General features: G+C 33.1%; 3 protein-coding genes across 8 annotated transcripts; 1 reads left to right on the forward strand and 2 right to left on the reverse strand.

Annotated features, from left to right (window-relative positions):
• The first annotated feature begins 2159 nt into the window (after positions 1–2159).
• LOC104114075 (phosphoinositide phospholipase C 4-like) lies at positions 2160–9821 on the forward strand. The gene is made up of 9 exons (XM_009624434.4): positions 2160–2739; positions 4575–4771; positions 6464–6599; positions 6682–6936; positions 7271–7482; positions 7587–7704; positions 8791–8943; positions 9017–9103; positions 9326–9821. Exons 1-9 carry the CDS (start codon positions 2425–2427, stop codon positions 9617–9619), a joined length of 1767 nt encoding a protein of 588 aa, XP_009622729.1. The 5' UTR covers positions 2160–2424; the 3' UTR covers positions 9620–9821.
• Positions 9822–11994: 2173 nt separating this feature from the next.
• LOC104114074 (omega-3 fatty acid desaturase, endoplasmic reticulum-like) lies at positions 11995–15478 on the reverse strand. Of its 6 annotated transcripts, XM_009624432.4 has the most exons (10): positions 15407–15466; positions 15203–15251; positions 14101–14404; positions 13928–14017; positions 13494–13560; positions 13326–13418; positions 13036–13221; positions 12747–12827; positions 12525–12662; positions 11995–12406 (listed from the first exon to the last, which is right to left on the reverse strand). In XM_009624432.4, the coding sequence occupies exons 3-10, from the start codon at positions 14385–14387 to the stop codon at positions 12215–12217; spliced, it is 1134 nt and encodes a 377-aa protein (XP_009622727.1). In that variant the 5' UTR covers positions 14388–14404; positions 15203–15251; positions 15407–15466; the 3' UTR covers positions 11995–12214. The 6 variants fall into 6 exon arrangements, with proteins under 6 accessions (XP_009622727.1, XP_070052469.1, XP_009622725.1 ...); XM_070196368.1 differs by having other exon boundaries at positions 15203–15478; XM_009624430.4 differs by lacking the exons at positions 15203–15251; positions 15407–15466 and adding an exon at positions 14605–14757.
• Positions 15479–19396: 3918 nt separating this feature from the next.
• Positions 19397–25161, reverse strand: LOC104114072 (internal alternative NAD(P)H-ubiquinone oxidoreductase A1, mitochondrial). Its single transcript, XM_009624426.4, has 8 exons — positions 24582–25161; positions 22871–23084; positions 22177–22337; positions 22010–22075; positions 21588–21748; positions 21248–21362; positions 20272–20451; positions 19397–19794 (listed from the first exon to the last, which is right to left on the reverse strand). Exons 1-8 carry the CDS (start codon positions 25023–25025, stop codon positions 19642–19644), a joined length of 1494 nt encoding a protein of 497 aa, XP_009622721.1. The 5' UTR covers positions 25026–25161; the 3' UTR covers positions 19397–19641.
• Between the last annotated feature and the right edge of the window lie 1894 nt (positions 25162–27055).

A 27055-nucleotide genomic window follows, 5' to 3' on the forward strand; every position in this document is an offset into this window, starting at 1 on the left:
AGTATTTCTTAATTAATATCTAACGATTATCTATAATTATCTAGAAGGTTTAAATTTTAAGATTATTTACATATAATTCAAATAACTCAGATATTTAACATGGTTAATGTCCAATACTCCAATATCAAAATGGAGTCATACTAGGGAAAAGAAATTCACTAGCTAAATAATTTTTTAAATTTTTAGATAGTCGACTAAAATGAGTTTTGAATTAAGGATAATATTTTTCACTTACATTATTATAAAATAATAATTATTAAAAAATAAAGTTTTAGAAACTCAAATTTTAAAATAGAAATATTTTTTGAAAGATATCAACACACTAAATAAGAGTTCAAGTAATAGTGAAAGAGTCAAGTCGTATCCAAATAGTCCTTCATAGTCTCAACCTTTGATTATTTTGCCATAAATATGAGTTAATATTTTGCTTCCTGACTATCCAATTACATCGGCGAGAATGATATCAAAAAAATAGAATTATAACTAGGAGATTTGAAAAATAGTCAATATTTTTCATGTAATATTTTTTAATTAATATCCAATGATTATCTATATTTATCGAAAATATTTAAATTTTAAGATTATGCACGTATAATTCCAAATAACTCAAATATTATGGGTGCGAATACTAGTAATAATAGAGAGGCTGCACTGCTTCAGTCTATTTAGTCCCCAACACATATCTGTAGTCCACGTGTATCTCATGCTTCTATCGAACATAATTTGAAAGAGCAGTATGAGTGTCAATGTTCCTCTGCGGCACACAGCATCATCGTCAATCTTCCACGTTGTTTCCCATACGTATATATTCAATTAAAGAAATTTGTGCATATATTATCTTAAAGTGCTAATTATCTTTCGTTATATTATTGATTTATTAACATTAGCAAATGATCTTGCACTTTTCTTTAAAGTAAAATGAGTAAGTTTAGCATATTCAAATATTATATTAGGTATTTGTCCCGTTCTTTTTATCATATTTAATTTTCCTATCTCTCGAAAGAAGGACAACATACTTACCATAATTAATTTTACCTTTTGCGAAAAGAAAAAATATAATTCATCCATATTTGACTAGTCATTTTTCTTGAAAAAATATTTTGGACTTCAATAATACTTCATTCTTATTTAGCAACATCCACAATGTAGCCATAAGGTATTTGAAAGTCTCGTTTAGATGAAGAATTTTTGGGACAAGTGTTAACATATCACTTTTGTGTGCATCTTTTTGAGGTTGTTCTCTCAATATTTTGTATCATCTTTTTTATAATGGATTGCTCATTTTCGGCTTTGGACGTAGGTCAATTGACCGAACCATATTAAATATTTGTGTCTCTTTTGATATATTTCTCTTTTGTTGTCTGATTTATCGTCGTTCAAAGTTTGCTTAGTAAGCTTTCACATGACACATAATTATTTCGATCCTAACAAATATTACAGAAAAATAATATTTTTTAATGATAAAAGTAATAGTATTAGATTAAGTAGGCGTTTGGACATAATAATAATAATTTTTGAAAAAAGTAGTATTGGAGTTAAGTTGAAAAATGGTATTTGAAATTTGAAATTAAGTTTGGACATGCATTTCACTTGATAAAATGTTATAGGGAAAAAAGTTTTTCTAAAAATTTTGAATTTTGAAAAACTCATTTTTGAAATTTTTTCAAAGATTTGCAAAATTTATGGATAAATACATTTTTGAATTTATTTTTGGAAAAAAATTATGGACAAACAGAGCCTAAGAATCTAAGGATGCAGTGGCGGACACACGTGGTGGCAAGCGGGTTCAACTGAATCCACTTCATCAAAAAATAATACTGTGTATATGTATAAATTACTATTAAATCAACGTAAATTTTGTATAAATATTTTATTTGAACCCACACTAAAATTATGTACTTCTAAGATTGAACCCGCTTGCACAAAATTTTGGGTCCGTCATTGTTGAAGGATGAATAAAGTTGCTTAATTCCGAAAAAGGATAAAATTTAACCCATTACCTTTTTTATTGTTCGAAGTTCAAACCTATGGTGTTACCGTGTTACGTTTTGACCGACGAAAAAATTATTTGTATACACTGTATTCACACGGTATATCAATAAGAAATTATCGTACAATTTTCTAGTTATTAAATGAGTACATAAAGAGCCTATACTTTTATAACAACAAAACCCATGAAACAAATACATCTTTCTTCCAACCTAAAACACAAAAAACAAGAATCCAATTTCCAGCAACAGTTCCACTTTCTTCACCTCTTCATTGACCTATCCATTAATATATACATAAATATATTATCTATACATATATCTATCATCACCATTTTCTTCTATATTAGTACTTAAAACTTGGGATCCAAAATCCCCATTTAATCTCTTCTTTTTTTAACCTCAAGATTTTGTTGAAGTCTAAAAAATCTTGAAAATGGGGAGTTATAGAGTATGTGTGTGTTTTACAAGAAAATTCAGAGTAACAGAAGCAGAGCCACCATCAGATGTAAAAGAAGCATTCAAGAAATATGCTGAAAATGGGAACCAAATGAATTCAGAACAGTTACTGAAATTCTTGATTGAAGTACAAGGAGAGACCCTTTTGACTGTTGGTGATGCTGATGCCATTGTTCGTCAGATCCTTCAGAAAAGACACCCCATTACTAAGTTAACTCGTCAAACTCTTGCTCTTGAAGATTTTCATCATTTCCTCTTCAGTACTGACCTTAATCCACCAATTAATTATAAGGTAATCTTGCTTTTACTGTTGGATCTTTTTCCTTATTTAGAAAGAGTTTTAAGTTCTGTGTAGTAGATTTTTTACCTGCAGTAAAAGGTAATTTATTCAAATGTCTAATATGGTAACCTGGGAAATAGAGCTAGTTAAATTGAAGTGATCGTGTAACTGTCACTGTATTCTTGCTTTTGTTTTTGGATCTTTCTTCTTATTTAGAAAGATTTAAATTCTGTGCACTAACATAATATAGATTTTTGATACCATCACGTTAAGTTGGTCTACGACAATAGGTAACTCTTTGTGTCAAGTCTGATGGTAACCTGGAAAATAGAGCCGGTTGAATTGAATTGAAGTGTACAAGTTCTTTCCAGTGTTAGTGTATAAAACTGAAATCCATTTGGAAAAAGCATAAAGTTTGAGACTTTTGAGTGAATTTTCCCATTTTGGGTTTCTCTGGGGTTGAAATTCACTGCATTTTTAATCAATTAAGCATTATTTGAGGCGTCTACTTACATACCTGGAAAATAGAGCTAGTTAAATTGAAGTGATTGTGACTGCCAGCGTATTCTTGGTTCTGTTGTTGGATCTTTGTTCTTATTTAGAAAGAGTTTAAGTTCGGTGCAGTGATGTACAACAACAACTACGCCCCAGTCCTAAACAAAGTTGGGGTCTATATCTATGCAGTGACGTAATATAGAATTTTTGCACTATTAAGTTAACTTGGCCTACGATAATGGGCAGTTCCTCGTATCGAGTCTAAGTCTGATATGTCTGATATTGTAACGTGGAGAAAATAGAGCCGATTAAATTGGAGTGGATTGTGAAAAAGTACGTTACATTGTCGGGTGTATTAACTTAAATCCATTTGGGAAAAGCATGAAGTTTGAAACTTTGAGTGAATTTTCCCATTTTGTGTTTCTCTTTGGGTTGAATTTACTACATTGTTATCATTTAAGCATTATTTTAAGTGTCTACATTCTGTACAAAGTTAACTCGCCAAACTCTTACTCTTGAAGATTTCCACCACTGTCTCTTCTGCTGACCTTAATCCCCCAATAATCTCTAAGGTATAGCTGTTTTTATTGTTGGATCTTTGTCTTATTTGGAAATGCATAAAGTTTGAGAATTGGAGTGAATTTTCCCCTTTTGAGTTTCTCAGTGATTGTATTCTATGATTGTTAGATATCGATTACTACATGTTCTTCCTTTTGCTTCGTTTTCTTATTATCTTGGTGTTGTTATTGCTTGTTACTATTGTTTTCTTTTCATCTTTTCTTGAGCCGAGGATCTATCGGAAACAGCCTCTCTACCTTCAAGGTTGGGGTAAGGTCTGCGTACACACTACCCTCCCTAGACCTCACTTGTGGGACGATACTGGGTTTGTTGTTGTTGTTGTTGAGTTTCTCAGAGATTCAAAAGTCAAATCTTTTTTACCAATTAAGCATTATTTGGAGTATCTACTTTCTATACATTACCCTTATGGGAAATGGGGTAACCAAAAAAGTTGGAACTTAAAACCTGAATATTTCTAGAAATGTGGAAAATGAGCAATTTATCTTTTTCTTCTTTGGATCTTTAATAGACTAAAGTGGCTTCCCTAACTACAAACAGAAAAATAAAGGGCATTCTTCACTAACATGACCACTAACTAGGGCATTCTTCAATAATATGATCACTAACTAGGTTGTAGTGTTAATGAGCAACTGTTGAATGGATATCGCGGAATGGATATAGATGATTATATGCCGAATTCAATTATATTGGAATTGAGGCATAGTCGATTGATTGATGGTTGATGTATATGTGTTTCTTGAAAGGTCTTTAACTCATTACGTTTGCACTTTCAGGTTCACCATGATATGAATGCTCCACTCTCCCATTATTTTATATTCACGGGGCATAATTCTTACTTGACTGGGAATCAGCTGACGAGTGATTGCAGTGATGTCCCAATTATAAAGGCGCTGAAAAAAGGTGTAAGAGTGATAGAGCTTGATATATGGCCAAATTCTGACAAGGATGACATACACGTACTTCACGGAAGGTTTGTGTATCTCCTTCCCGCTGTTGCGTTTTATTGACTGCCTAGTTATTAGAGTAGTCTGTCTCCAAGCAAGTTTCTCTTTCCCAAAATTAGTAGCCTAGACCCTCTAGCGATTGTGGAATGATTGAAGATTTTATACGATCGTAAGTAGAGAATTGTTTTAAATTTCCCGCCATGTACACCAACAAATAAGCTAGCATTTGGACATAAATTTAGTTGAAACTTGAAAAGAGTTTTTGAAGTTTTGTGAGTGGAAGAAAAAATTTCACTCAAAAACTGCCCTAAAACAGTTTTTGGGAACTTGAAAAAAAAAAATTCAACTTTTTTTTTTTTTTTTTTTTTCAAAAACTGATCATGTTCTATGAACAAACAGTGTTTTCATAACCCAAAATCTATGGCCAAACGGGTGCTAAGAGACGGATTTTATGGGTTCGATTGTGCTACCCGAACAGTTTAGTGGTATACACACATGCTTTTGCTGAAGGTAGAAAAGGTGGCGTTGTGTAAGTCATTGATTTTTGGAGATCCTAATACCGTCAGCTTACTCTAGTTAGATTCAAGAGACATAATATTCGTCTAAAATCAGTACTCTGCTCTAACCATCATAGAGTTTATTTCTTACCATCAGGTTTTCTCATAATATCATATGAAGCTGGAGGATAGGTAAACTGAACGCCGAATTGTACTAGGAGTTATTACTTAAAAGTTAAAACAAGCCAAAAAATAAAATATACCTTAATTAGCTCATAAAGAAACTATTGACTTATCCTTTGAAAGTGGACAGAAATATCAGACAGCTATAGAAGAATGATAGCATGCTTAGTACAAAAGTTTTAAATTGAATTTTAATACATCACCTTGTACTTTTGTGGTGGAAGCAACATAATTTAATGTGAGGTTTTGGGATGTTAACCACTTGTTGTAAGTGTAGGCGTAATCTTATGTTGAGAAAATACACTACGTCTCTACGTGCAATTGTCCTTTAGTTGTGTTGTTATCTTCATGTGGTTTTTAATAGCAGCAAAAGTAGTTCATGCGGTGATAATTCAAAATTGTCCCTAAACCATGTACCCCTTGTGAAAGCCTTGTTGGTTATATTAGTTTGTTGAGTAGATCTATTGACTAGAAATATATCCTTACATGCATATAGAGTCAATCACAATATGGTGCAAGTATTATGCCATCTGCTACTCATTCCGGCTTTTCCTTATTGTGCTAAGCATGATTAATTATGTCTGACATATTTAACGAGTAGTCTCGGTGTTCTTTTTTTTCATTTTTCTTTTTTCCATGTAGTATGGAAATCGATCTTTAAAGCTAGAAGGAGTTGCTACAATGAGTTGAAGTAGAAAATTAATCTTCTTTTATAGTTTTACAGTTCTTGTGTTCAAAGGGTTCTTTTATTTATTTTTTGATTGGTAAGTTCTTGTTTTCAAAAGACGAAGATTTGGATTGGTGTTCTGCTCAAGATTGGAGTTTTGGAATTGAACGTATGGTGATTATAAATTGATAACTGACTTGCTAGAACTCCTTGCACCTTCATCCCAAACCTTTATGTAAGGGGAAAAAAGAGGAACAATAAGACGTCCGTTGTTGGTTGTAATCTATTTTGAGATTGCAGCATTTACATTTACTAATTTTCTTCTTTACTTCCCATGAAATATTTATAAGTTGTTTTTTTGGCAAATGTAGGACAGTGACAACCCCTGTGGAATTAATAAGATGTCTCAAGTCAATAAAAGAACATGCATTTGTGGCTTCTCCTTATCCTCTTGTAATTACACTGGAAGATCACCTAACGCCTGATCTTCAGGCTAAAGTGGCTCAGGTGAATATCCATTTCTTACCGCTATTCCTTATTTCCTCTTTTTATTGGTTAATGAGATGTTTTCGTTATGTTTTACTTGCAGATGCTCACTGAAACATTTGGAGAAATGCTCTTTGTTCCTGAATCAGATTCTCTAAAGGAATGCCCTACACCAGAAGAACTAAAGCATCGTATAATTATTTCAACCAAACCTCCTAAAGAGTACCTTGAGGCCAGCGCCAGTACTACTGCTAGTAAAGAGAGACGAAATAGCTCCCAGAGATCAAATTGTTCCGAGGATGATGTATGGGGCACTGAACCTTCAAGCTTGACAGCCGATCAAGAAGAAAATGAAAAGGTCTGCTGCAAGTGGATATTCTTCTAAGTTGCTCAGACTCTTCACTTTCGGTGCCGCACCCCTGTCGACACGACGTGGGTGTGGGTGTGGGATTTGTACCGGATCTGGTCAACCGACTCTGGGTACTTTGACCGAAATCGATGGAGAAATTAGGGACAGATACGATGATTTTTGAAATCGAATAAAAAGTGAAGGATCCGACCTCTAGATCCGCACCCGTGTCGGACACCCGCACTCGAGTCGGAGCAACTTAGATATTCTTCACCTTCTTCTCCATGTATTGTCTAACGTGCAAATACTAATGATATTGGTACCTTGGGCTCATTTTCTGCAGAGTGACAGTGATAATTTTGAAGATGAAGATGACTCCAATCACAGACCACAGTTAGCATCTGCTTATAAACGCCTGATCGCCATCCACGCCGGGAAGCCTAAAGGTGGATTAAAGGAGGCACTGAAAGTCGATCCTGATAAAGTAAGACGACTAAGTTTAAGTGAACAGGCTCTCGAAAAGGCTGCCGAATCTCATGGAACGGAAATTGTGAGGTTTGTATTTCCACGCAACAAAGAGAGACAGTTGAGGTGGCTTTAAGCTGCCGTCAGTGGAGTTGTCATGGACTTAACCTAATTTTTCCTGAATCTTTTACTAGGTTCACGCAAAGAAACATTTTAAGGGTGTACCCTAAAGGTACTAGGTTTAACTCCTCCAACTACAAGCCACTAATCGGTTGGATGCATGGAGCTCAGATGGTTGCATTTAATATGCAGGTTTGGTTCTGAGTCTTCATTTGCTTCTCTATTATGTGATACCTAGTGTTATTTTTACTATTTGTTCGACAACATCTCATTTCTAATGATGCTGTTTCTTGATGTTTGATATGCGTTAAGCTCGCTACTATCTGCTATTTTTAATTTATGGTACTGCGATATAGGTGTATCCCAATGAAACTTATTCCGTCTAGTTTCATATCATTGTTCTTTGGTTCGTAAATGGCTCATGCTAAGTGATTCTATCTCAATAGACTAATTACTAAAGCGTTCTCCGTTTTAACCAAATTTATTAGTCCTGCTGTTTGTCAAACTCAATAGATTCTTATGTCAGTAGGAAATATAGAGAACTTCTAGTACTTCTCCTTTTTATTTTATATTGTAATAATGTTGGCCTGATGAATTTAAATTGGGGACATGGTTAGTGAGTGTTCATATACCCCTTAGATTACATAAGAATCCATTGGATTTATAGATACTAAGCCTGGTATTTGAATGTAAACTATATTGCAGACACTCGAAAAAGTTAGTCGGGTGTCATTTGATATCTCCTAGTTCAGATAAAAACTACTTATATTTTGTTTGATACTTCTCCTTCATAGTTTTTTGATTGAGAACTCATAGATTTCAGGTCCTTGCTAAAATCAACTTGTAGCCCAAACATTGGGCCCTAAAATTGTTGACTCAAATTCTTACCTTTTTTTCAAAGGGCTTTTTTCATGTTTGTCAAGGCAGCCCGAAATAATTACAGGCGTGCAAAGTGTATACACCGATTATGAATATGATATGTATATCATATGTATATTTATGTATATTCTGTATATTATATGTATATTATTCTTAATATACAAGACATATACATTTTTTTGGGCGGCCCAAAATGAATCTATCCCCTTTTTTAAAATGAAAACTTGAACTCAAATTCTTACTTGGATTTTAAATTCTCTAAATCGAAATGCTATATATGTCTTTTACTTCAAACTCGCTATCTGCCGATCATATTTCAACAGATATTTACAAATTTTACATATTGGAACTTCTTTAGATTCTTAACTTAATAGAATGACGTATTACCTACCATGACAGGGATACGGTAGAGCACTATGGTTGATGCATGGGATGTTCAGGTCAAATGGAGGCTGTGGTTATGTTAAGAAGCCTGATTTCTTGCTAAATGTTGGTCCTAATAATGAAGTTTTTGATCCTAAGGCAAAGTTGCCAGTTAAGATAACCTTAAAGGTAAGCAAATGACTGTGTGAATACAACATCCTTTAACCAATGTAAGTTTCTTATGCTCTCATTTTTCGGACAGGTGAAAGTATATATGGGAGATGGATGGCATTTAGATTTCAAGCAAACACACTTTGACTTGTATTCGCCTCCGGACTTCTACACAAGGGTAAGCCGGTTTTGCTTTGTATTAACACCGTTGTTTCCTTCTTTTCACTACTTTTATGATGTTTCCACACCATCACATGCAAAGACATGAAAAATGTCAAGTCAATCGCATTGCCAACTTTGATACGGAGTATAAATATATGTGGAAAGTTAGTAAAACACCAGTAAGAACTTAAAGGTTGAACGCATCAGATCTAAATCTTGAATCCGCCTCTGATTACAGGTTGGGATAGCCGGAGTGCCTGCTGATGAGATAATGAAGAAAACAAAAACTAAAGAGGATAAATGGACGCCAGTTTGGGATGAAGAATTTACCTTCCCACTAACTGTGCCCGAATTAGCTTTGCTGCGAATTGAAGCACACGAGTATGACATGTCAGAAAAGGATGATTTTGCAGGCCAAACATGTATACCTATTTCAGAGTTGAAACCTGGGATTCATGCAGTTCCTCTTTGTGACCGAAAAGGTGAGAAATTTAGTTCCGCGAGGCTACTCATGCGCTTTGAGTTCGTATAAGGTTTTGTTATTGTGTGTTTTTCTCATGCTTTCTTTTTTTGTGTGTCATGGGATAATGTTAGCATACATTTTTAGGAGTTTGTAATAATGTTGTTATGTTCTCCTTGGAGAGGCTTGTATTGTACAGAATTTTCTACAAGTAAACAAGATTCTAGTGCTTGTTCAATTTTTTTAATGAGAGTTTAGAATTTCACTTGCAAAAGTTAGTCATTTTATATCATCAATCCTGATATTGCTGCTGGATCTTTATGAAGTAAAAATCTTGTTCTTATGTTTAAAGAAGATAGGAAATTGTAGGGATATTCAGACATAGTTCATGTCCAGTACATGTTTTAAGTACTGTTGGTATTCTTGGGGAAACGACTTGTTAACTGGAATTTTCCAATTCTCATTCCAAATATTTGAATATTTGATAAAATATTCAAATACTGGTTTGAGGAGTATCTCACGTGAAATAATGATTTTCTATGCACAAATATTAAACTTTCATGAAGTCTTTTGTTAAGTTGATGTTCATATGTTCAAACACATTTTTAATTTCAAATACTTTTTTTTCCTTTAAAATAATGTCAAATATTCAAGGGTGTGGCCTAGCCGTCAATGAAGTGAATGGAGAATCATGAGGTTTCCTGTTGAAATCACAATATAGACAGAAATACTACTAGGTTTTTTCTTCCTATATGTCTAAATCTTGATAGACAGTCCTTTCTTTTAATAAACATAAATTTATGTGTAAAAATTTACTAAAACTCTAATAAAATATAGATATGAGCTCATAACTTTAAAAATATAATGAATTTTTTCATTGTGTTGTGCAAGGTGGACAGTAACCGATACTTGTGAAATTAGTTGAAGCGTACAAACTGATTAATACGGCACCATTATTAAAAAATATTATCCAGTGTAGGACTGTAAACTGTGATAGCACACCCAACAAAAAGACACCATCATTAAGATCTAATATCATATCAAAAGTAGATTCAGCTAGTGCCAAAATGCAGAGTTTGTTTGAACTTCGAAAAACACAGCTTCAGAAAAAACAATACATGCCTATATAGAGATAGCTTACTATTTATACAGTGACGGTGCAAAAATAATAAACTACTCCTATTAGGGTTCAGTTTGGTAGGGTGTGTAAGAGTCATATTGAAAGAAAGGATTAGTTATGATGAAATTATTTCTTATTGACTGTTTGATTTAATGTATTAAAAATAAAATATTTTATTGATTTATAAGAATCTCTCCACATTCTTTGGAAAGGGTTTTGAATAGTAGTTTTCTCTTTATACATAATTATATCTAAAGGCGGATGCAAATAGCGTCATGGGGTTCAATTGAACCTAGTACTTTTGATGTGAAAAATAAATTTATAAGTAAAAATTATTTAAATTATAATAAATAGTCATAACTTTAAAATATAATGGGTTTAAAGCTAAAAACTTTAAATGTTGAACCTACGGAATAAAACTTATAGATTCGGCTATGAATGTATTTATCCATGTATTAAAAATCATACTATTACTAATGCCATGACTATGTAAAAAATAGTTCTAAATATAGAAATATAACTAATAAAGATATTAGTTATACATAAGTTGAAAAACACTAACAAACAAGAAATTAACTAAAACTCTTTAAATATTGGTTGCTAAATTAGGACAAGATAAACAACAATCTCTCACGAGCTCTGCTGTGTGGTTTTAATGAATTATCAAAATAACACGACAATTTGAAATTTAAGAGTGGTAAATTATGTCACAGCCATGTTCTATCATAATTTGATGTTGTACAAATTTTACACCACAGTAACATTATTAATCTAGAGAAAACTGATGACCAACATAACATGACAAATGTTACGTACAATTTCATCTACTAATTAATTTGCCGAATTGTTAGCTGGACGTACAATAAAGGCTTTAATTTGTGTCAAAAATCATAAGAGCATTCATTGAGTATTGTCGATTGATTGATCAGAAATTACAATTGCAATTTATTAAATTATAATTATATTGCTAGATATCTTTTAGTAAAATCATTTTTTTGTAAGTAGGCACTATAAAAGAAAAAAAGTGAAATTAGTTATGAACTTCACACATATGTCTTTACATCGCTTGTAAATAACAAAATTTATTGATAATCTGCCGCTAATCCTTTGCTAAATAGGGTTAGCAAGAAATTTTCTTTTTAGCACCCGAATTTTCGTCACACTTCATTTTTTAAATAGTGAGACCTAGCCATTACCATTATTGCAAAAGCTTCTTGATTTCGGGCTACATATTTTAAAACATACATGTAGCCTCTAAAGTGAAGGAACAACAAGGAAAGATGACAAAGTAAAATTTCAAGACCAAATATTGTAAATAGACAAACAATAAACGCCAAAACTAAGGCAATATTTTTTAAAGGGAAAAGTATTAAGAGCAAAAATATTACAATAAACAGCCAAAGCCCCCCTCAATATTCTCTTTAATAGTTTGCCTCCTTGTAAAACCATACAGCCATCAAACTAAGTTTCTGAACAAAGGAAATTATTTGGAAATAATTGTTGATTAGAAATTATATTTCTGTAATAAATATTAGGCTGGAAAAGAGTTACTCAGCCTTTTTCCCAAATAATTTGAGCAGTTGTGGATCAGTCTGATAGTAAACAATTTCTCCATTGTCACTAACAAAATGGTCCTGCTTCATACTTGTCACTAAATTTCCAATCAAATGAAATGGAATTATTCCTGATTTTTTTGGCTCCCTATAATACTTCCCAAGTACCGGCTTTGCCGCTTTAGTCTGTCAAAAAAAGAATGTAGCCATTCCGAAAATATTAGAATAAGCTTGAAATTTGACATATAAAGTTAGAATTAGACATGAATTTCAATTTGAAATAAAAATAAAAAATTCTTATTACCGCTTCGGCGAGGTGATAATGTGGTATCTGAGGAAAAAGATGGTGAATAACATGGGTGCCAATATCATGTTGAATGTTATTAAACAAGCCATAATCTCTATCAATTGTTGTTAATCCTCCTCTTAGATAACTCCACTCCTATATATTTTCCAAAATATTACACTATAATTAGCATTATAGATATAGAAAATTATATGTATTGAATTTTGATTATGGAAATACCTTGCCACGGTACCAAGGTAAATTCTGCTCATGGCCATGGTGGTGTAAATATGTGACAAAATCCAACCACATAACAAAAATCTGAGAACAAAAATTATTAATGTCAGTTCTAGTGGGACATAATATAAGGACATCTCATTCATTTCATTAGATCATGTTTAGTACAAATGACAGTAAAAAAAAGTTACTATTATATTATCAGTTCAATTTAACGAGTTCTAGAAACAAATAAAAAACTTCATATAAGAAAATATTAGAAATAATAATGTAAAATTTAGGTATGACTAACCATATAAGGAATTCCATAAAGCTTAAACAGTTGAAGAGAGCCGATAAGAGTATAAAGATAGTAGAGGAAAGCCACCATAACAGTCCAGCATAATGTTGATGTTATGACATATTTTCTCTCGTGATGTTGAAACAAATCACTATATGGATTAAAATGAGAACCTTTTTTCCCTGGACTTCTGCTTATCTACATCACCAAAAAATAATATATTAATATTAGTAAAGCACATGGAATAAAAAATTTCTAAGATGAATTTATAAAGGAAAAATAATCAAGCAAAATAATATTACCAAGTACATAGGGTATGCTAACAAGGGAAAAGGAATCTTGAATCTAAAAAATTTGGTAGCAAAATCCAGTTCTTTATATAGTTTTTCTGGCATCTGCAGGCCAAAAAAAGGAAGATATATAAATTATTAGGATTAATTTTAACATAAGATAATTCAGTTATATGTTACCGGCACCCAAGATTCATCAGCTTCAACATTTCCATGGTTTTGATGGTGAGTTCTATGGCTGATTCTCCTGCCATTATTTTAAAAAAATTTTAGCAAAGATAAAAGAAGTCATCAATTCTAAGTCTTGAAAACAACATCACAAATAATGTCAAGTAAAGCTACTAAGGTTATTCCTTCGTCACAAAGATTGTAATAGAGTGATACGTATTTGTTCATCTTTAATTCTTAGGTTTTCAATTCTAATAGAATTTCCTTTGTTAGATAATACTTTACCACCCTATTACAAATACCGAACAACGGGTGGTAAATCATAAAAAATACTATCTACAATAGTCCTTAGTACATATTATAATTTTATCTATAATTTTTAAAAAAGTAAGTAAAGCAAATGATAAAAGGATTTTTTTTTGGATAGAGACAGAAGAAGAACCAACCATCCATGATAGGGTACAAGGATAGAAGAATGAAGAATGTGTCCAACCACACTATTAAGAAATGCACTATCTGAAAAGCTTCCATGTCCACTGTAAAACAAATAAAAAATTTAAAATGTAGACAATAAAAATATTTAAGTTACAAGAAAGAATTTAAAATGTAATTATCTTACCAATCATGTCCAAGAACAAAGATTGCCCAAAACATAGTACCCTGAGCAACCCAATAAAGTGGCCAAAATTTCCAACTATCCAAAAAAATGGCTATGGCAACCAATGCAGAAACAATAGTAAAATCTCTAAAAACGTAACTTAGTGATTTCCATGGATTTTTAACCCAACAATGCTTAGGAATAGCAGCTCGAATTTCAGATAACTTAAATGGAGGTGGTGCACTTGGATCAAATTCCAATTCCATTTCTTCATTTCCCTTTTCATAATTCAATCCAAGAGACCCCATTTTGTGAAAAAAAGAACCTGCAGTTTATACAAAATAACAAAAATAAAAATTCAGAATTTATAGCAAAGAGGGAGACTAGAGGTAACTGGTTCAACAAAACACACTGCGCCTAACACACAATTAATATATACTTGTAAGGGCAAGGCAGTAATGGGTTCAACAAAACACACTGCGCCTAACACACAATTAATATATACTTGTAAGGGCAAGACAGTACAAAGTATCCCGCATTCAAGCATGATTCAGGAAGGGCCACACCCCAAGAGGATGTGATGTAAGCAGATTATCCCGACGTAAGTATTAGTGGCTAATTTTACAGATCGAACCCGCGACTTATAAATCACACAAAGACAAATATAGGCGCAAGTCTCTCTCTCTCTCTATATATATATATATATATATATATATATATATATATAAATAAATTCAAGACATATATAAATAGCAGAACCCGCTGACTCTAAACTCAAATATTTTAATAAGTTACACATATATAAAGAGCAGAATCCACCGACTATAAAATTAGATTCGCCCTCAAAAGGAGGAATAAGAGAATAAAGCAAACTCTTTCAGATATTTTGCATTAGCTTAAGAACATAATCTAGTTAACCGAAAAATGAAAAAAGTAAACATATTTCAGTGGCAAACACATGCACTGTTCCCTTTACATAACATCTCAAGAAAAAACACATAGCAAAAGTTAACATGAATGTGTGGTGCAATTTCAGTAATAAAAAGAAACAGTTCTTCTCAAGATTTTGTAACATACACAAGACTAAAAATTCAAAAAATAAAATAAAATCTGTATATATTACCTTTTGATAGCTCTTTATATTTGTCTTCACTTTCAGTGGTTCAGTTTTTCTGCAGGTTAAAAGACAAGAGTCCAGGGGGATTTATATATATGTATAAAGAAATAGAAAAAGTCTAAGTCTGTGGAATTGGAAAATACGTAATAGGTGGGTCGTGGAAATTAATGAAAAATCAAGTCATTAATCGCTAAGCTCGTTGTTCCCTACCTTAATAAATTCTCTTTTGAACCAAAAAAAGATGTGCCTAGAATACCATTAATTTACTTCACGTACTCTCTCTCTCTGGAGCATCTATATGATTTTATACATATATATAGAGAGAAAAGTGAGAAGAATAAAGTTCATTTTGTGAATGGAATGTTGGATTCGCTATAAATTGAATAATATTGCTTTTTTATACAAAGTCAAGCACTTTTTTTTTATACTGGCAGTGTCGGGGCCAGAAATTTTATTAAATGATGTCAAAATATAAATAAGTAAAAATACGAAGAAATTAAGGAGATTCAACATATAATATATACATAAAAATATATTTTTTGAGCAAATTAAATAATGTAATTTTCTTGCGAAAGAGTGTCTAAAGTAGCTTCGCCACTGCTTACATAAAATCTTAATAATAAACTTTAAATGGTGTCCTAGTAAATTTTAAAAGTAAAAATGGTAACATAGTAAAAATGATAACAAATATGTGATTATATGTTAAATTACGTATATAATGTAAAAAATTCACCATCAAATAAATATAACTTAAATACGTAAAAAAATCACTATCAAATGTGAACATAAGTAAATCATTTCATTCTGTCGAACTCAAGTAAATTTGAACGGTCAATATTCTTTTAGTCTTCCCAAATAGTTTCGTAATTAGAGAAAAGAGTATCAATTACCATTATCATCGTGAATCCAAAAACTTAAATTGCTGACTCAACTCTCTTTCATCTCTTATATTAATTTAGAAAATTACATTTCTTGCACGGTAATGCCAATGCAAAATTAGTTATTAATGATTTTAGCAAGTTTTCCAGGGAATGCATAAGTCGTTCCTAATTAGTTTAATGATTATAGCAAGCTTTTTAGGGAATGAATAAGTGGTTCCCTCATTTTTATTATACGTTGAAGATTAATTAGTTCATCAGCAAAGTTAGTATGTTTGTAGTGCTTATGTAAATATTTCAATTATCAAATTAGAGGTCTCAGCCTCGAGATTTGGGTACAAAATAATTCTAGTAGGGAGCGTTTCTCCTTACCCGACGCCCACAATAGTAGAGGTACCAATACGGGTATTAAACACCGCATGAGAAGCAAAAAAAAAAAAAAACTAATTTTGAGTAATGTTTTTTTTTTTCCTTCAAGAAATTAGAGTGTATAGCTATTAGTAGGGTTTTAGCAAAAGAATAAGCTGTATGCCTATTTTTTCAAAATATTAATTTTTTTATATAGTATTTATTGAATTTTTTACTTGTGCCTAAATTGTTCTTTGGGTATTTCAATCCTACAATTAATTACAAAATCTCATCAAGACCTTAATCTTGAAGTCACAACAGAATTCGGATCTAAAATTTCTTAGTAGTTTTTTGAGTGGGTGTAGTTTGAATTCGTTTCAACACCTAGACAAGATTATACACAAATTTTGAGGAAGATTGAGGTGATTTGGAATGTCTTTGGAGTCAAAATTCAAAGATGAAATCAACCTGGAAAACGTTATGGCAACAATGTATATCACAATGTGTATATCATGTATATCACACACAGATTTTCATAGATATACACAAATGTACATGAGAGACACGGGTATTCATGAAAGATATACATGTATATATATATACAAGAAAATACATGGATATATACGAATACAGTAAAAATGATGTCGTCTTCAACCTCAAGTTTTCAATCTGAAAATTAGTTCGACCGCTTGTAATCGTCTCCGAACACTTCCAAATTAATGTTTAAGCTCCTTAAATCTTAATATGTTTCCGACAAAATCCGATATCCCTTAATTGAAACAAATCACAATATTGTAGATCGAAAAATTGAACCAAGTTTTTTTCAGGTCCTACTACAAGTTTCTGCTTCCCAAAGTAGTCTATTTTGTGTCATTTATGGCCTACTGGACATAGGATGCCAATTTCCCCCTTTTTTTCTTCATCATAGAATGTAGTTGGCAATCAAAGACTATGGGTCATCTAATCTAGTCTAAATGTAGTATTCAACTTGTTCACTATTGAAGAGAGGCATTAATATAAACTTTTATCGTTTAAACACGTTTAGCTAGTATTGGAAGAGATATTTTTTATATGTATATATATTATGTGTTGACTCTCCTTAATTAATTTTTATATATTTTGACACTCCTTAATAAAAATTCTGACTCCGTCACTACATTTAGCTGATATGTATTCACTTAGTTTGTGACTCTAAGGTTAAATTATTACGGTAGCAACAATATGTGAATCGAATAGTTCACGTTTAAAAAAGCATCTACTTTAATAGTACTTGCTAAATTATGAGAATCTATTCTTTATCATTTAAAGTAAAGTAGAGTTTTGTTGGTTTAAGTTTGCCTTTAATTTACATGCACGTCTCATGGAATAGGGGTGTACAAACCGAACCTCTGAGGAGCGAGGAGTGATTCCCTCGTCTGAGAACCGTCATTCACATACTATTCCTCCCCACTAAAAAGAAAGAATGAGAATCTCCCCGGCGTGACAATTTTTTTTTTCTTTTCATATTTTCACAACTTGTTTTTTTATTTTTCAGTTTACAAATTTAAAATTTTATGAGTTCAGAGGTTTATGTGTTTGGAAGATTGTGAGTATAGAAATTATAGAGTTTACTAGTTCGAAAGTTTAGCGGTTCGGAAGTTTATAAAATTTGTGGGTTCAGAAGGTTGTTGGTTCGAAAATTTATTGCTTCATGTTTATTGTATCTAAATTATTTACAAATATTCTTGAGAAATTATTTTCCTTAATTTGCGTACCAAATACCGAAAAATGAGTAAGATTACTTCTTGTTTTCCAAGAAAATGTTTTCCATACCAAACACACCCTTTATAGGTAATATTTCACCCCTTAGTAGCTCTACTCAATTCAAATATGGATTCATCGGGCCAATAAACTTTGGATACGAATAATTTAACGGATCTAAATAAAAACAAATTCACGTACCTAATTTCCTATAAAAGGCATTTAAAGGTAATTTTTAAAGTATTTGCATTGCTATATATTGAACGAATACACTAAGTTTCGGATACCAAATAATTAAATTAAATTAAAAAAAAAATGAATTCCTGTACCTAACTTCCTGCCAAGGGCATTTAAAGGTGAATTTACAGCAGCATTGGTGCATTACTGTTAAATCCTTTGCCCCATCAATCACTTACTCCCAAATTGCTTCCAAAATTTATGTGGCAACGACTCTGCCACTCAATGATAATTCATAGTCTGGCACAGTACGAGAACTTGATCTCTTCCTATGATTTTGTCCCTACTTCACTATCCTTGTTCTAGACTTCTAGGAGTCATTTGGTTCACACTTCACAATCTAAACATGCGAATGGTTGGATAAAATTCGTAAATAGCCACTTCTTAGCCCAGGGGAGCCTAGAACAACGGTCTAGCTGTCTCCGTGTGACCTATATAAGTTATGAGTTCGAGCCGTGGAATCAACTGATGCTTGTATTAAGGTAGACTGTCTACATCACACTCCCTCGAGTGCATCCTTTTCCTTAGCCTGCATGAACGCGAAACGTTTTGTGCATTGGGTTGCCCTTTAGATATTTCTTAGCCCATGTAATTGAAAAATAGCTATCTTGGAATTCCAAGACATTATCATGGTTCACGGAGTTTCACCCGTAGAATTTTAAACTTTGTGACTGATAATTTTTTAGTTATGAAGGTGTAAAGTGGCTAGGGAATCTTATATTAACAAATAGGGCATCTTATATTAACAAAGAGTTTACAAAGGAAGTCGAGGGTTTATCGGAAACTACCTTTATACCTTCATAAGGTATGATTAAGATTACGTACATCACTACCCTCCTCAGACCCACTTTGTAGGATTATACTATGTTTAATATTGTTGTAGACTTGTAGTGTACAAAGGCAAATTCATATAGGACATAACTTTTCCAAAATGTGATTACGCAAGCAATAGCAGAGACACCTGCTGCATCCATTTTACTAGGGGCGTCATCCAATATCGCATCGCCAAAAAGATTCGCTCAATATATATATATATATATATATATAAACATTATTCTTGAAAAAAATATTACCTATATATACAGTATGCCGATATCTAATGAAAATATTACAAAGTAAAAACATTCTGAAACACATAATCAAACTTTGTAATCTCACACCCCAACCAAAGCTCATAGTAGAGTTGTAATAATAGACCGACATCGCTTGCACAAAATCAAATGAAGGAACATTTTTGTTTGTCTATATCCGGCTTATATCACGGCCAAAGATTAAGGTTGTCAACCAGTTAATCAGTACATAGAATCTGTTTCTCCAGCTCACTACACGAGTCAAATATGCTGAACGCCAAACAAGCAAACTCGTGAATCCTGCTATAGATACACCCTTTGCTTCCTGCACCATATATATGTTACCAATTAGCAAGCTAACAAGTTTTAGCAGATAAGGAGCATATGTGGAAAGGATTTAACTTATATACACTGACTGTATAAAAAAATTTTATTAGCAGATTATCTGAAATCTGCTAGCACGTAACCTGTCTTATTTTTCAGGTTACTAATCCCAATGTTATTTGACAGTCAGCTGTAGTAATTCTTTAGGTGACTGATAGGATATTAATGCTGTCAGTGCATTCAAATTAGTACTATGCACCATATGACCCTTTTTGAGGCAACTCTTTAAATTCTGTCCCCAGTTAACCCAATCGCCAAAACTTTGCCGCTAAAGTAGTTGGATGAAACCCATTTTATTTTTTTTTTCAAATTTAGTCCACTAGGCTTACGAGGGACAAAATTTAAGGAGTTGCCTCAAAAAAGGCCATTTGTGCAAATGGCCCTAAGAATTAAACTCATATATAGAAAGTGAGAAAACCTTGCTCTCTCTAAGGTCCACAAGGGCCTTGTATCTGCCAATAGTAGCCATGCTTCCCAAGTGTTTATAAATAAATGGATTTCCCAAATTCATGTTTTTTGCAGAATTGGCATGTCCTCCACCTTCTTTACCCATCCTGTTTATCATACTTGCTAGATATTTTCCCTGCTGCTCCGCGACCTGATCGAATACACCAGACATCATAACACAATTAGAGATAATTTACTCAAACACAAGTATGTCAAAACAATTATAGGATGTCAAAGCATCCCCCGTTCATACAGGGTCCGGAAAAGGGTCGAACCCCTAGGGTTGTGATGTAGACAGCCTACCCAAATGCAAGCATTAGTGGCTGCTTCCACGGCTCGAACCCTTACCTATAGGTCACATAGAAACAACTTTACCATTGCTCCAAGGTTCCCCTTCGTATCCAATAAACAATATGCTACACAAAGAGCTAAATAAAAAAGTGGTTATCTCTTCAACTTCACCTTCACAACATCTCATAATCAACAATGCAGACATCATACCTCAAATTCGATTAACATAAAAGTACAAAACCTACAATATCTAATGTTGTAGATAGTGGCGGAGTCAGGAATTCTAATAAAGAGGTTCAAACAAAATGTAAGAATGCCACACATGACCTAACACAAAATTTTAGAGCCACCATTGCCAAACTTCCCTTATGTCAAGACATTCAACAATTTACATAGATGCAAATATAATTATCTTTACCCTATTGTATAGTATAATTTTTCGAGGAAAGGAGATTTCAATCGAACTCCCTTCGTTTTATGTAGCTCCACCCCAGCTTTTGATCATTCTTTAGCCTGAGGAGGGTTGAACATTTTGAACATTTCTTCGGCTGGTAAAAATATCAGTATTTTTTTATATGACGATATGCATTAAATAATTTCCGACCAACAAGCTTGAGATTGAGGTGTAGCAGTTTGCCTGCATCCCTTTAACTTACTTGTGCCAAAGCTGGAAGAACTTGTTTGCCTGTACTTTCAAGAAAACCACTGCAGTCACCAATTGAGAAGACATCCTGTACCGATGGGACGCGTAACCATTCATCAATTCCAATCCTGTTAAAGCACCAAAACTGATGAGTAAAACAATACAGGCAAAGTCTACTTTTCGGAAATAGGACAGATGGAAAAATCATAGTAACATATAGCAATGAGCCAAATATCCAGCTATGTTTATTACCTATATATCTTATTGGTCAAGTCTAAAGGCCTTTACTAGTAATATAATAGAAGGTTAAAATACAAGAAGGTAAGAACTTGTAACATGAAATCTCTACTTACCTCCCTTTAGCTTTTGGTATATCCAGTGAATTTACAAAAGGTGAAGGTCCAACACCAGTAGACCAAACTAACAGACCATATGGAACATCAGTGCCATCACTAAGAATTATCTTCTCAGGTTGCACATCTTGTACGAGGCCTCGTACTAGACGAACTCCTGACTGAAAACTAAGACATTAACAAAAAATAGGATCCAGAAATTCAAATTTGGATAATATAAAGGAATACATGCACTAACAAAAATAAATGATACATTTCTCGGATGCTCGGTAGAATGATGCACTTTAAGAATTCTAAGATAACACTTCTTTACCAAATGCATCTCAATTTGACTCTGTGTGTGCGCACGTTCTATTTATCCTTTAACATATATTATAACACAGTAACAGAAAATTCACATACCCTTTTAATCAGTATCTCACCTTAGTCAACTGTTTGGTTGCATATACACGTAAACGATCATCAAACGAGGACAATATCTCATTAGCCTGTCAAGTTAAGAATACAAAGCATAATTAAATATAAGCAGAACTCCTTTCTAGCAAACAAGTAACTATAATAACAATTATAGAAATTGGAACAAGCTTGCCTCAATCAATGTAACGCGAATGTGGTCTTTGACATGAGAATATCTTTGATGAACATCCCTCAGGATAAAGTCACTAAGTTCACCACTGAACTCAACTCCTGTTGGTCCACCTCCAACTACAACACAATGTAAGAGTCGACGCTTTTCTTCCTCTGTAACTCCTGTCTCAGCCATGACAAAAAGTTAGAAATCAGTCTATAATATACTTTACATATCACATTGTTCTGGTTTATTTTCACGTATGATCGCTGAATGTCACCCACTACAACAGTAAAGTCACAAAACTACCAGTATAAAATAACTGAACTATGTCTGATATGCTCAAAAACTACAAATGATAGGAAGGCTCAAATTTCTTGACACCAGATTATGACACCTCAATCCCTACATCAGCGCTTTGTCACTCTATAAATTCCACGTTAGAAGTCCTTCATTAACAGAAAACTCTTTTATTTTCTGACGCGGAATTTACGGTTGACAAAGCCTCATGTGGCAAGTGAGATGTCATAACTGGGGATGAAAATTCGGCTTTATGGTCATTTGTATTTTTTGAGCAATTCTGACATAGTTCAGTTATTTTAATGTGATAAACGATTAATCATGAGTATATTGTATATAATAGGTGAAGTTCGATGAACATTCGTGAAATTAACCTATATCGTTCTTAACAAGAACCTCTAAAAGAAAATCATACCAGGCACATCAGAAATCATGAGATTTAGAAGTAATTTCCTCCGAATTTCCTGAGCATGGTAAACTTCGCGAAGAAAAGTAGCATGCTCTTTTACACCCTTAATTCCAAATGTCAAAGCTTGTGCTCCAGAGGCAATGACTAACTTGTCATATGAAATATTAAAGTTCCACGGCTCCAAGGTTTCAACTCCTTCTGTCACAGTTTGGCATTGTACCTACAAGTACAGGCAGATTCAGAATTTATATATAATGGGTTCAAAGTTTTGAGTTTATTGGAAATATGGGTTCGAAACTTACATTTTATACTACATTTCAAGATATATATGTCTATGATCTAAGTAGAAAAGGTGGGCTCAATAGAAGCCGCTTCTACCTGTATACATCCCCCTCTGCCTACAAGTATCCACAAACTGCTAAAAGAACAACTGAGAACAAATCTAAGTATAAAATTGAACTAAGACTTCAACCTAATTACTCTATTTTGGAGTAGTAAGTAGCTGATCAAGAATGCAACATTTTGCATAAGAATATAGAGTCAAAGCCGCCTAGTTTCTGCATTATCGTTCTTGCCTTTCCAGATTTAAAATTTTGAAAATTATGCGAAATTGGGCTAGAAAATACTTGAAGAATGAAATTCTATCTCCTTAATGAACCACAACCAATTTTTTCCACATAATCCAAAATTTTCAAATATCTCAATAACTTAAAACCATGGTCTAAAGAAGGATGAAACGGCACTCCCTTCGCTCCATTCCAAGTTGTATTAGAAGGTTTCTAAATGTTTGACATAATTCCATTTGAAAAAAATTCGGTAAAACTTTTACAACTTTCGAGCATCCAAATTCATCTAAATAATCAAAATTTAAACTACAAGGTGATCTCTTTAAGCTAATTTTTCAACTAGTATTACTTTAATATTTTCTTCTTCAATTGCAAATCAGACTCTTAAATTCCATATTCAGAAAATTTAAGAAGACTCGTTCTAATATTTGAGTTCAAGCTCCTATTGCGAAGTAAGACAATGGGTAGCTTACAAACTTAGTAGCTAAGCATACTTGCGTGTTAGAGGTGGTGTGCAGAGACGGGATTTTCATCAAGAGGGTTCAAAATCTGCTATATATACGTAAGAAAAAAAAATGTTCTTATATATACAGTATGATTTTACGGCAAAGGAGATTTGGATAAACCCCTTCCGCCCCTGGACTTGGAGGGGTACACTAATTTAAGCTACCAAGTTGAGCAATACCATTAAATATGCCATTTGCACTCTCCTAGGGTGCAATTGCAGGAACCTCTATTAGCGGATGCAATTTCCCGCCCGATAAAACTAAAGATGCCCTATTGGCTTTTCATCAGCAGTTAGGTGGAGCAATCCGAACTCTCGACAGAATATAAAAGATGATAGCCTTTTAAACTCCTCAATGAACTCATAAATACCATTATACCAACATATAGCATAAACAGAAGGAGAGCCTTAGAGCAATGGAGCAACGGTAAAACTGTCTCCGTGTGACCTATAGGTCACGGGTTCGAGCCGTAGAAGCAGCCATTAATGCTTGTATTAGGGTAGGTTGTCTACATCACATCCCAGATCTTGCGTAAATGCGGAATGCACACTTTGATAGCATAATCAGAGGGAAACAAATAATGGGGGTCTAGAAATTAAAGTAGAAATCAACAAGAAAAGAAAAAGAGGAGCAAATTGTCCATACCATATGTTTATCAAAATCAATGCCAGTGCAATTAGCAAGAAAGAAATAAGAACTTGGTTCTCTTGAAATAGCAGGTTGAATCCTCCCAATATGTTCTGTAACAGACCTAAACTCAAGAGTTCCAACACAAGTAGATGCTAACAATGGAGTGAAAACCATATGATTCCTAGGTGAGACACAAACAACATCATAAATGTTTGTGTCAATGTCTTTCATTAGCCTGCAACCAGCCCATCCTGAACCTAACACCACAATTCTTGGTTTTTCTACTGTTTTTGTTGGTTCCAATCCAGCATGTTTAGAACCAATATTAGTAGAGTAATCTTTAGTGAATTGTAGAAAAAATTGGGTCAGTGGAGCTGAGGCAAATGGGGTTATTGATTTGGAAGATGGTTGGTTCAAAATGGTAGTGGAAATTTTGATAAGATTCTTGAACCAAGGCATAGTATCAGAAAATTTGTACTATTTTTTAGCTGTTCAATCCAATGCATGAAGCGCTATGTATGATAATCTGCCCATGAATAATAGTATTTCAGTACTTTTCAAATGTACTACTTTAGCTATCAGCATTTGTAAATACTGACATTTTGTATTTGAAATTAGGAGTTTAGCTTTTTATGTATCAATATTGTAAAAGGATTTTTCAAACTATCATATCACCTAAATTGTAACTAGAGGAGTCGTCCATAAAAAGATAAATTAATTACGTGAAAAATAAGATAGATTACTTGCTTTAAAAGGTTAAAATACACTCCAAGTGAAAACGTTTTTTTTTTTTTTTTACGTTGCAAGTGTATGTAAGTTAAATCCATGAATATTACTGAATAATTGAAAATTTTGTATGAGGAGCACTTCAAGGGAAATAATAATAGTATTTATTCACAAATTTTCAATTTTATTCAAATTGAATATTCAAATACAATTTAAACTTTCAAAAAAATTTAAACTCAAATAAAGACTTTTATTAGGGTGAATGAGCGACCAACAAGTTTACAATAAAACTAGCATTAGATTTAGTTGTCTAAAGCTTATAAGTTGTAGACTCTCTTGCCAAGCAGTGACCAACTAGATTTACTTGTCTCTTAGTCCAAACCAAAAAAATATTAAGATTCTGTATAACAAGAAATGATAATCCTCTAAAAGCATTCGAGATTTTGTAAAATCTTCACTTCAGCTTCTAACTTCTGACACTTTTCTTGTTTCAACCAAAATATATTGTCCAAACGCTTGCTCAGATTCTCATCACTTGTAATAGATTGAGGAGAATACAATAATTTAATAAACATTTGTATCAAAACAATAAGTTTATCACTTGTATATTCATAAAATTTTATACTATTATTTTTTCCAATTTAAGTAATATTTTTTTGCTTTTCATGATTCAAACTTTTTAATTCTGGCCATGTGGCGTAGAACTTTTTAAGTTTTTTAAAAATAAAATTTAAATATTTAAAAAATACTATAAGTTACAATATTTAATAATTTCAAATACTTAAAAGACATATTAAAAAAACTACGGTAAAAAATCCATTACTTAAAATTGGTACAAAGTAAATTCTAAAACGGATAGAGAATAGGTGGCTAAGTTCAGTCAGCATATATACCGCAGATGGAGGATCAGGTGGGCCCAATTTTGTCGATAAGGAGTAACCTTGTGCAAAAGGTGTGGTACCTTTGTGGACTGAGTTTACTCTAAATAAGAAAACAATCAGCATATTTGCTATAGAAAATGCAGAAAAACATATTATTCATGACTTCCAAGACTGCAAGATATATCACTCGTTGGAACTACGGGTGGCGATGGACACGGGCGGGCCAAAAATGAATAATGCAAAAAGGGATAAATACCCGACATGTTCATATTTAATATGGATAGCAAATTAGTTAATCGCCATATAATACAAATAGTATATTTGTATGTAGTGGTAGCTGTAACTTTAGAACTATGTATACGGTCGAAATAGATTTCGGCCCTCGTACGTTTGATCGAGTTCAAATGGTAAGCGACCGAACTAAGACTTCAAGATGAGTTCCGAAGATAGTACAAACAAGTTTCGAGCTTCAAGACCGACTGAGGAGTCGGCTCGGTATCATTGTCGAGCCCATGACCAAATCGAACTGCAAGACGACGTGAAGATAGTCGGAGACGCGCAGGCCGATTAACACTCACCCCGAATGTCAAACTCGAACCAAGGCCGAGGGCTCGACCCAATACCGAGCTCGAGTCAGTATCGAGTTCGCAGACAAGAGCCGTTGCAACCGCACTAGGGGAGAGAATCTTGGCAGAAATCGAGGAAGAGATAATTCATCATGGGTTCTCCACTATATTTTTTTTTTTATTGTAAATAAAGTAAGATCCCCCTAATATAAAATGAGGAATCCTTGTAAGCACAGCAGGTTGGCACATTGTAAGAAAAGACTACTTCTCTTATTGACGAATAAATCTCTTAAACTTGTTTTACTCAGCATACTCA

Source organism: Nicotiana tomentosiformis, chromosome 2 (genome assembly GCF_000390325.3).
Source record: "Nicotiana tomentosiformis chromosome 2, ASM39032v3, whole genome shotgun sequence".
NCBI lineage: Eukaryota > Viridiplantae > Streptophyta > Magnoliopsida > Solanales > Solanaceae > Nicotiana > Nicotiana tomentosiformis.

Excerpts from the sequence above, each read along its gene's own strand:
- LOC104114075 (XM_009624434.4), top strand. The coding sequence starts at position 2,425 with ATGGGGAGTTATAGAGTATGTGTGTGTTTTACAAGAAAATTCAGAGTA. Across the intron at positions 4,772-6,463 it reads ATACACGTACTTCACGGAAG|GACAGTGACAACCCCTGTGG; the intron begins GTTTGTGTATCT and ends TGGCAAATGTAG. Across the intron at positions 7,483-7,586 it reads CATGGAACGGAAATTGTGAG|GTTCACGCAAAGAAACATTT; the intron begins GTTTGTATTTCC and ends ATCTTTTACTAG.
- LOC104114074 (XM_009624429.4), bottom strand. The coding sequence starts at position 14,618 with ATGCGGGATACTTTGTACTGTCTTGCCCTTACAA. Across the intron at positions 13,561-13,927 it reads CTTGTACCCTATCATGGATG|GAGAATCAGCCATAGAACTC; the intron begins GTTGGTTCTTCT and ends AAATAATGGCAG. Across the intron at positions 12,407-12,524 it reads ATTATCACCTCGCCGAAGCG|ACTAAAGCGGCAAAGCCGGT; the intron begins GTAATAAGAATT and ends TTTTTTTGACAG.
- LOC104114072 (XM_009624426.4), bottom strand. The coding sequence starts at position 25,025 with ATGCCTTGGTTCAAGAATCTTATCAAAATTTCCACTACCATTTTGAAC. Across the intron at positions 23,085-24,581 it reads TTGATTTTGATAAACATATG|GTACAATGCCAAACTGTGAC; the intron begins GTATGGACAATT and ends CTGTACTTGTAG. Across the intron at positions 20,452-21,247 it reads TTCTTCCAGCTTTGGCACAA|GTCGCGGAGCAGCAGGGAAA; the intron begins GTAAGTTAAAGG and ends GTATTCGATCAG.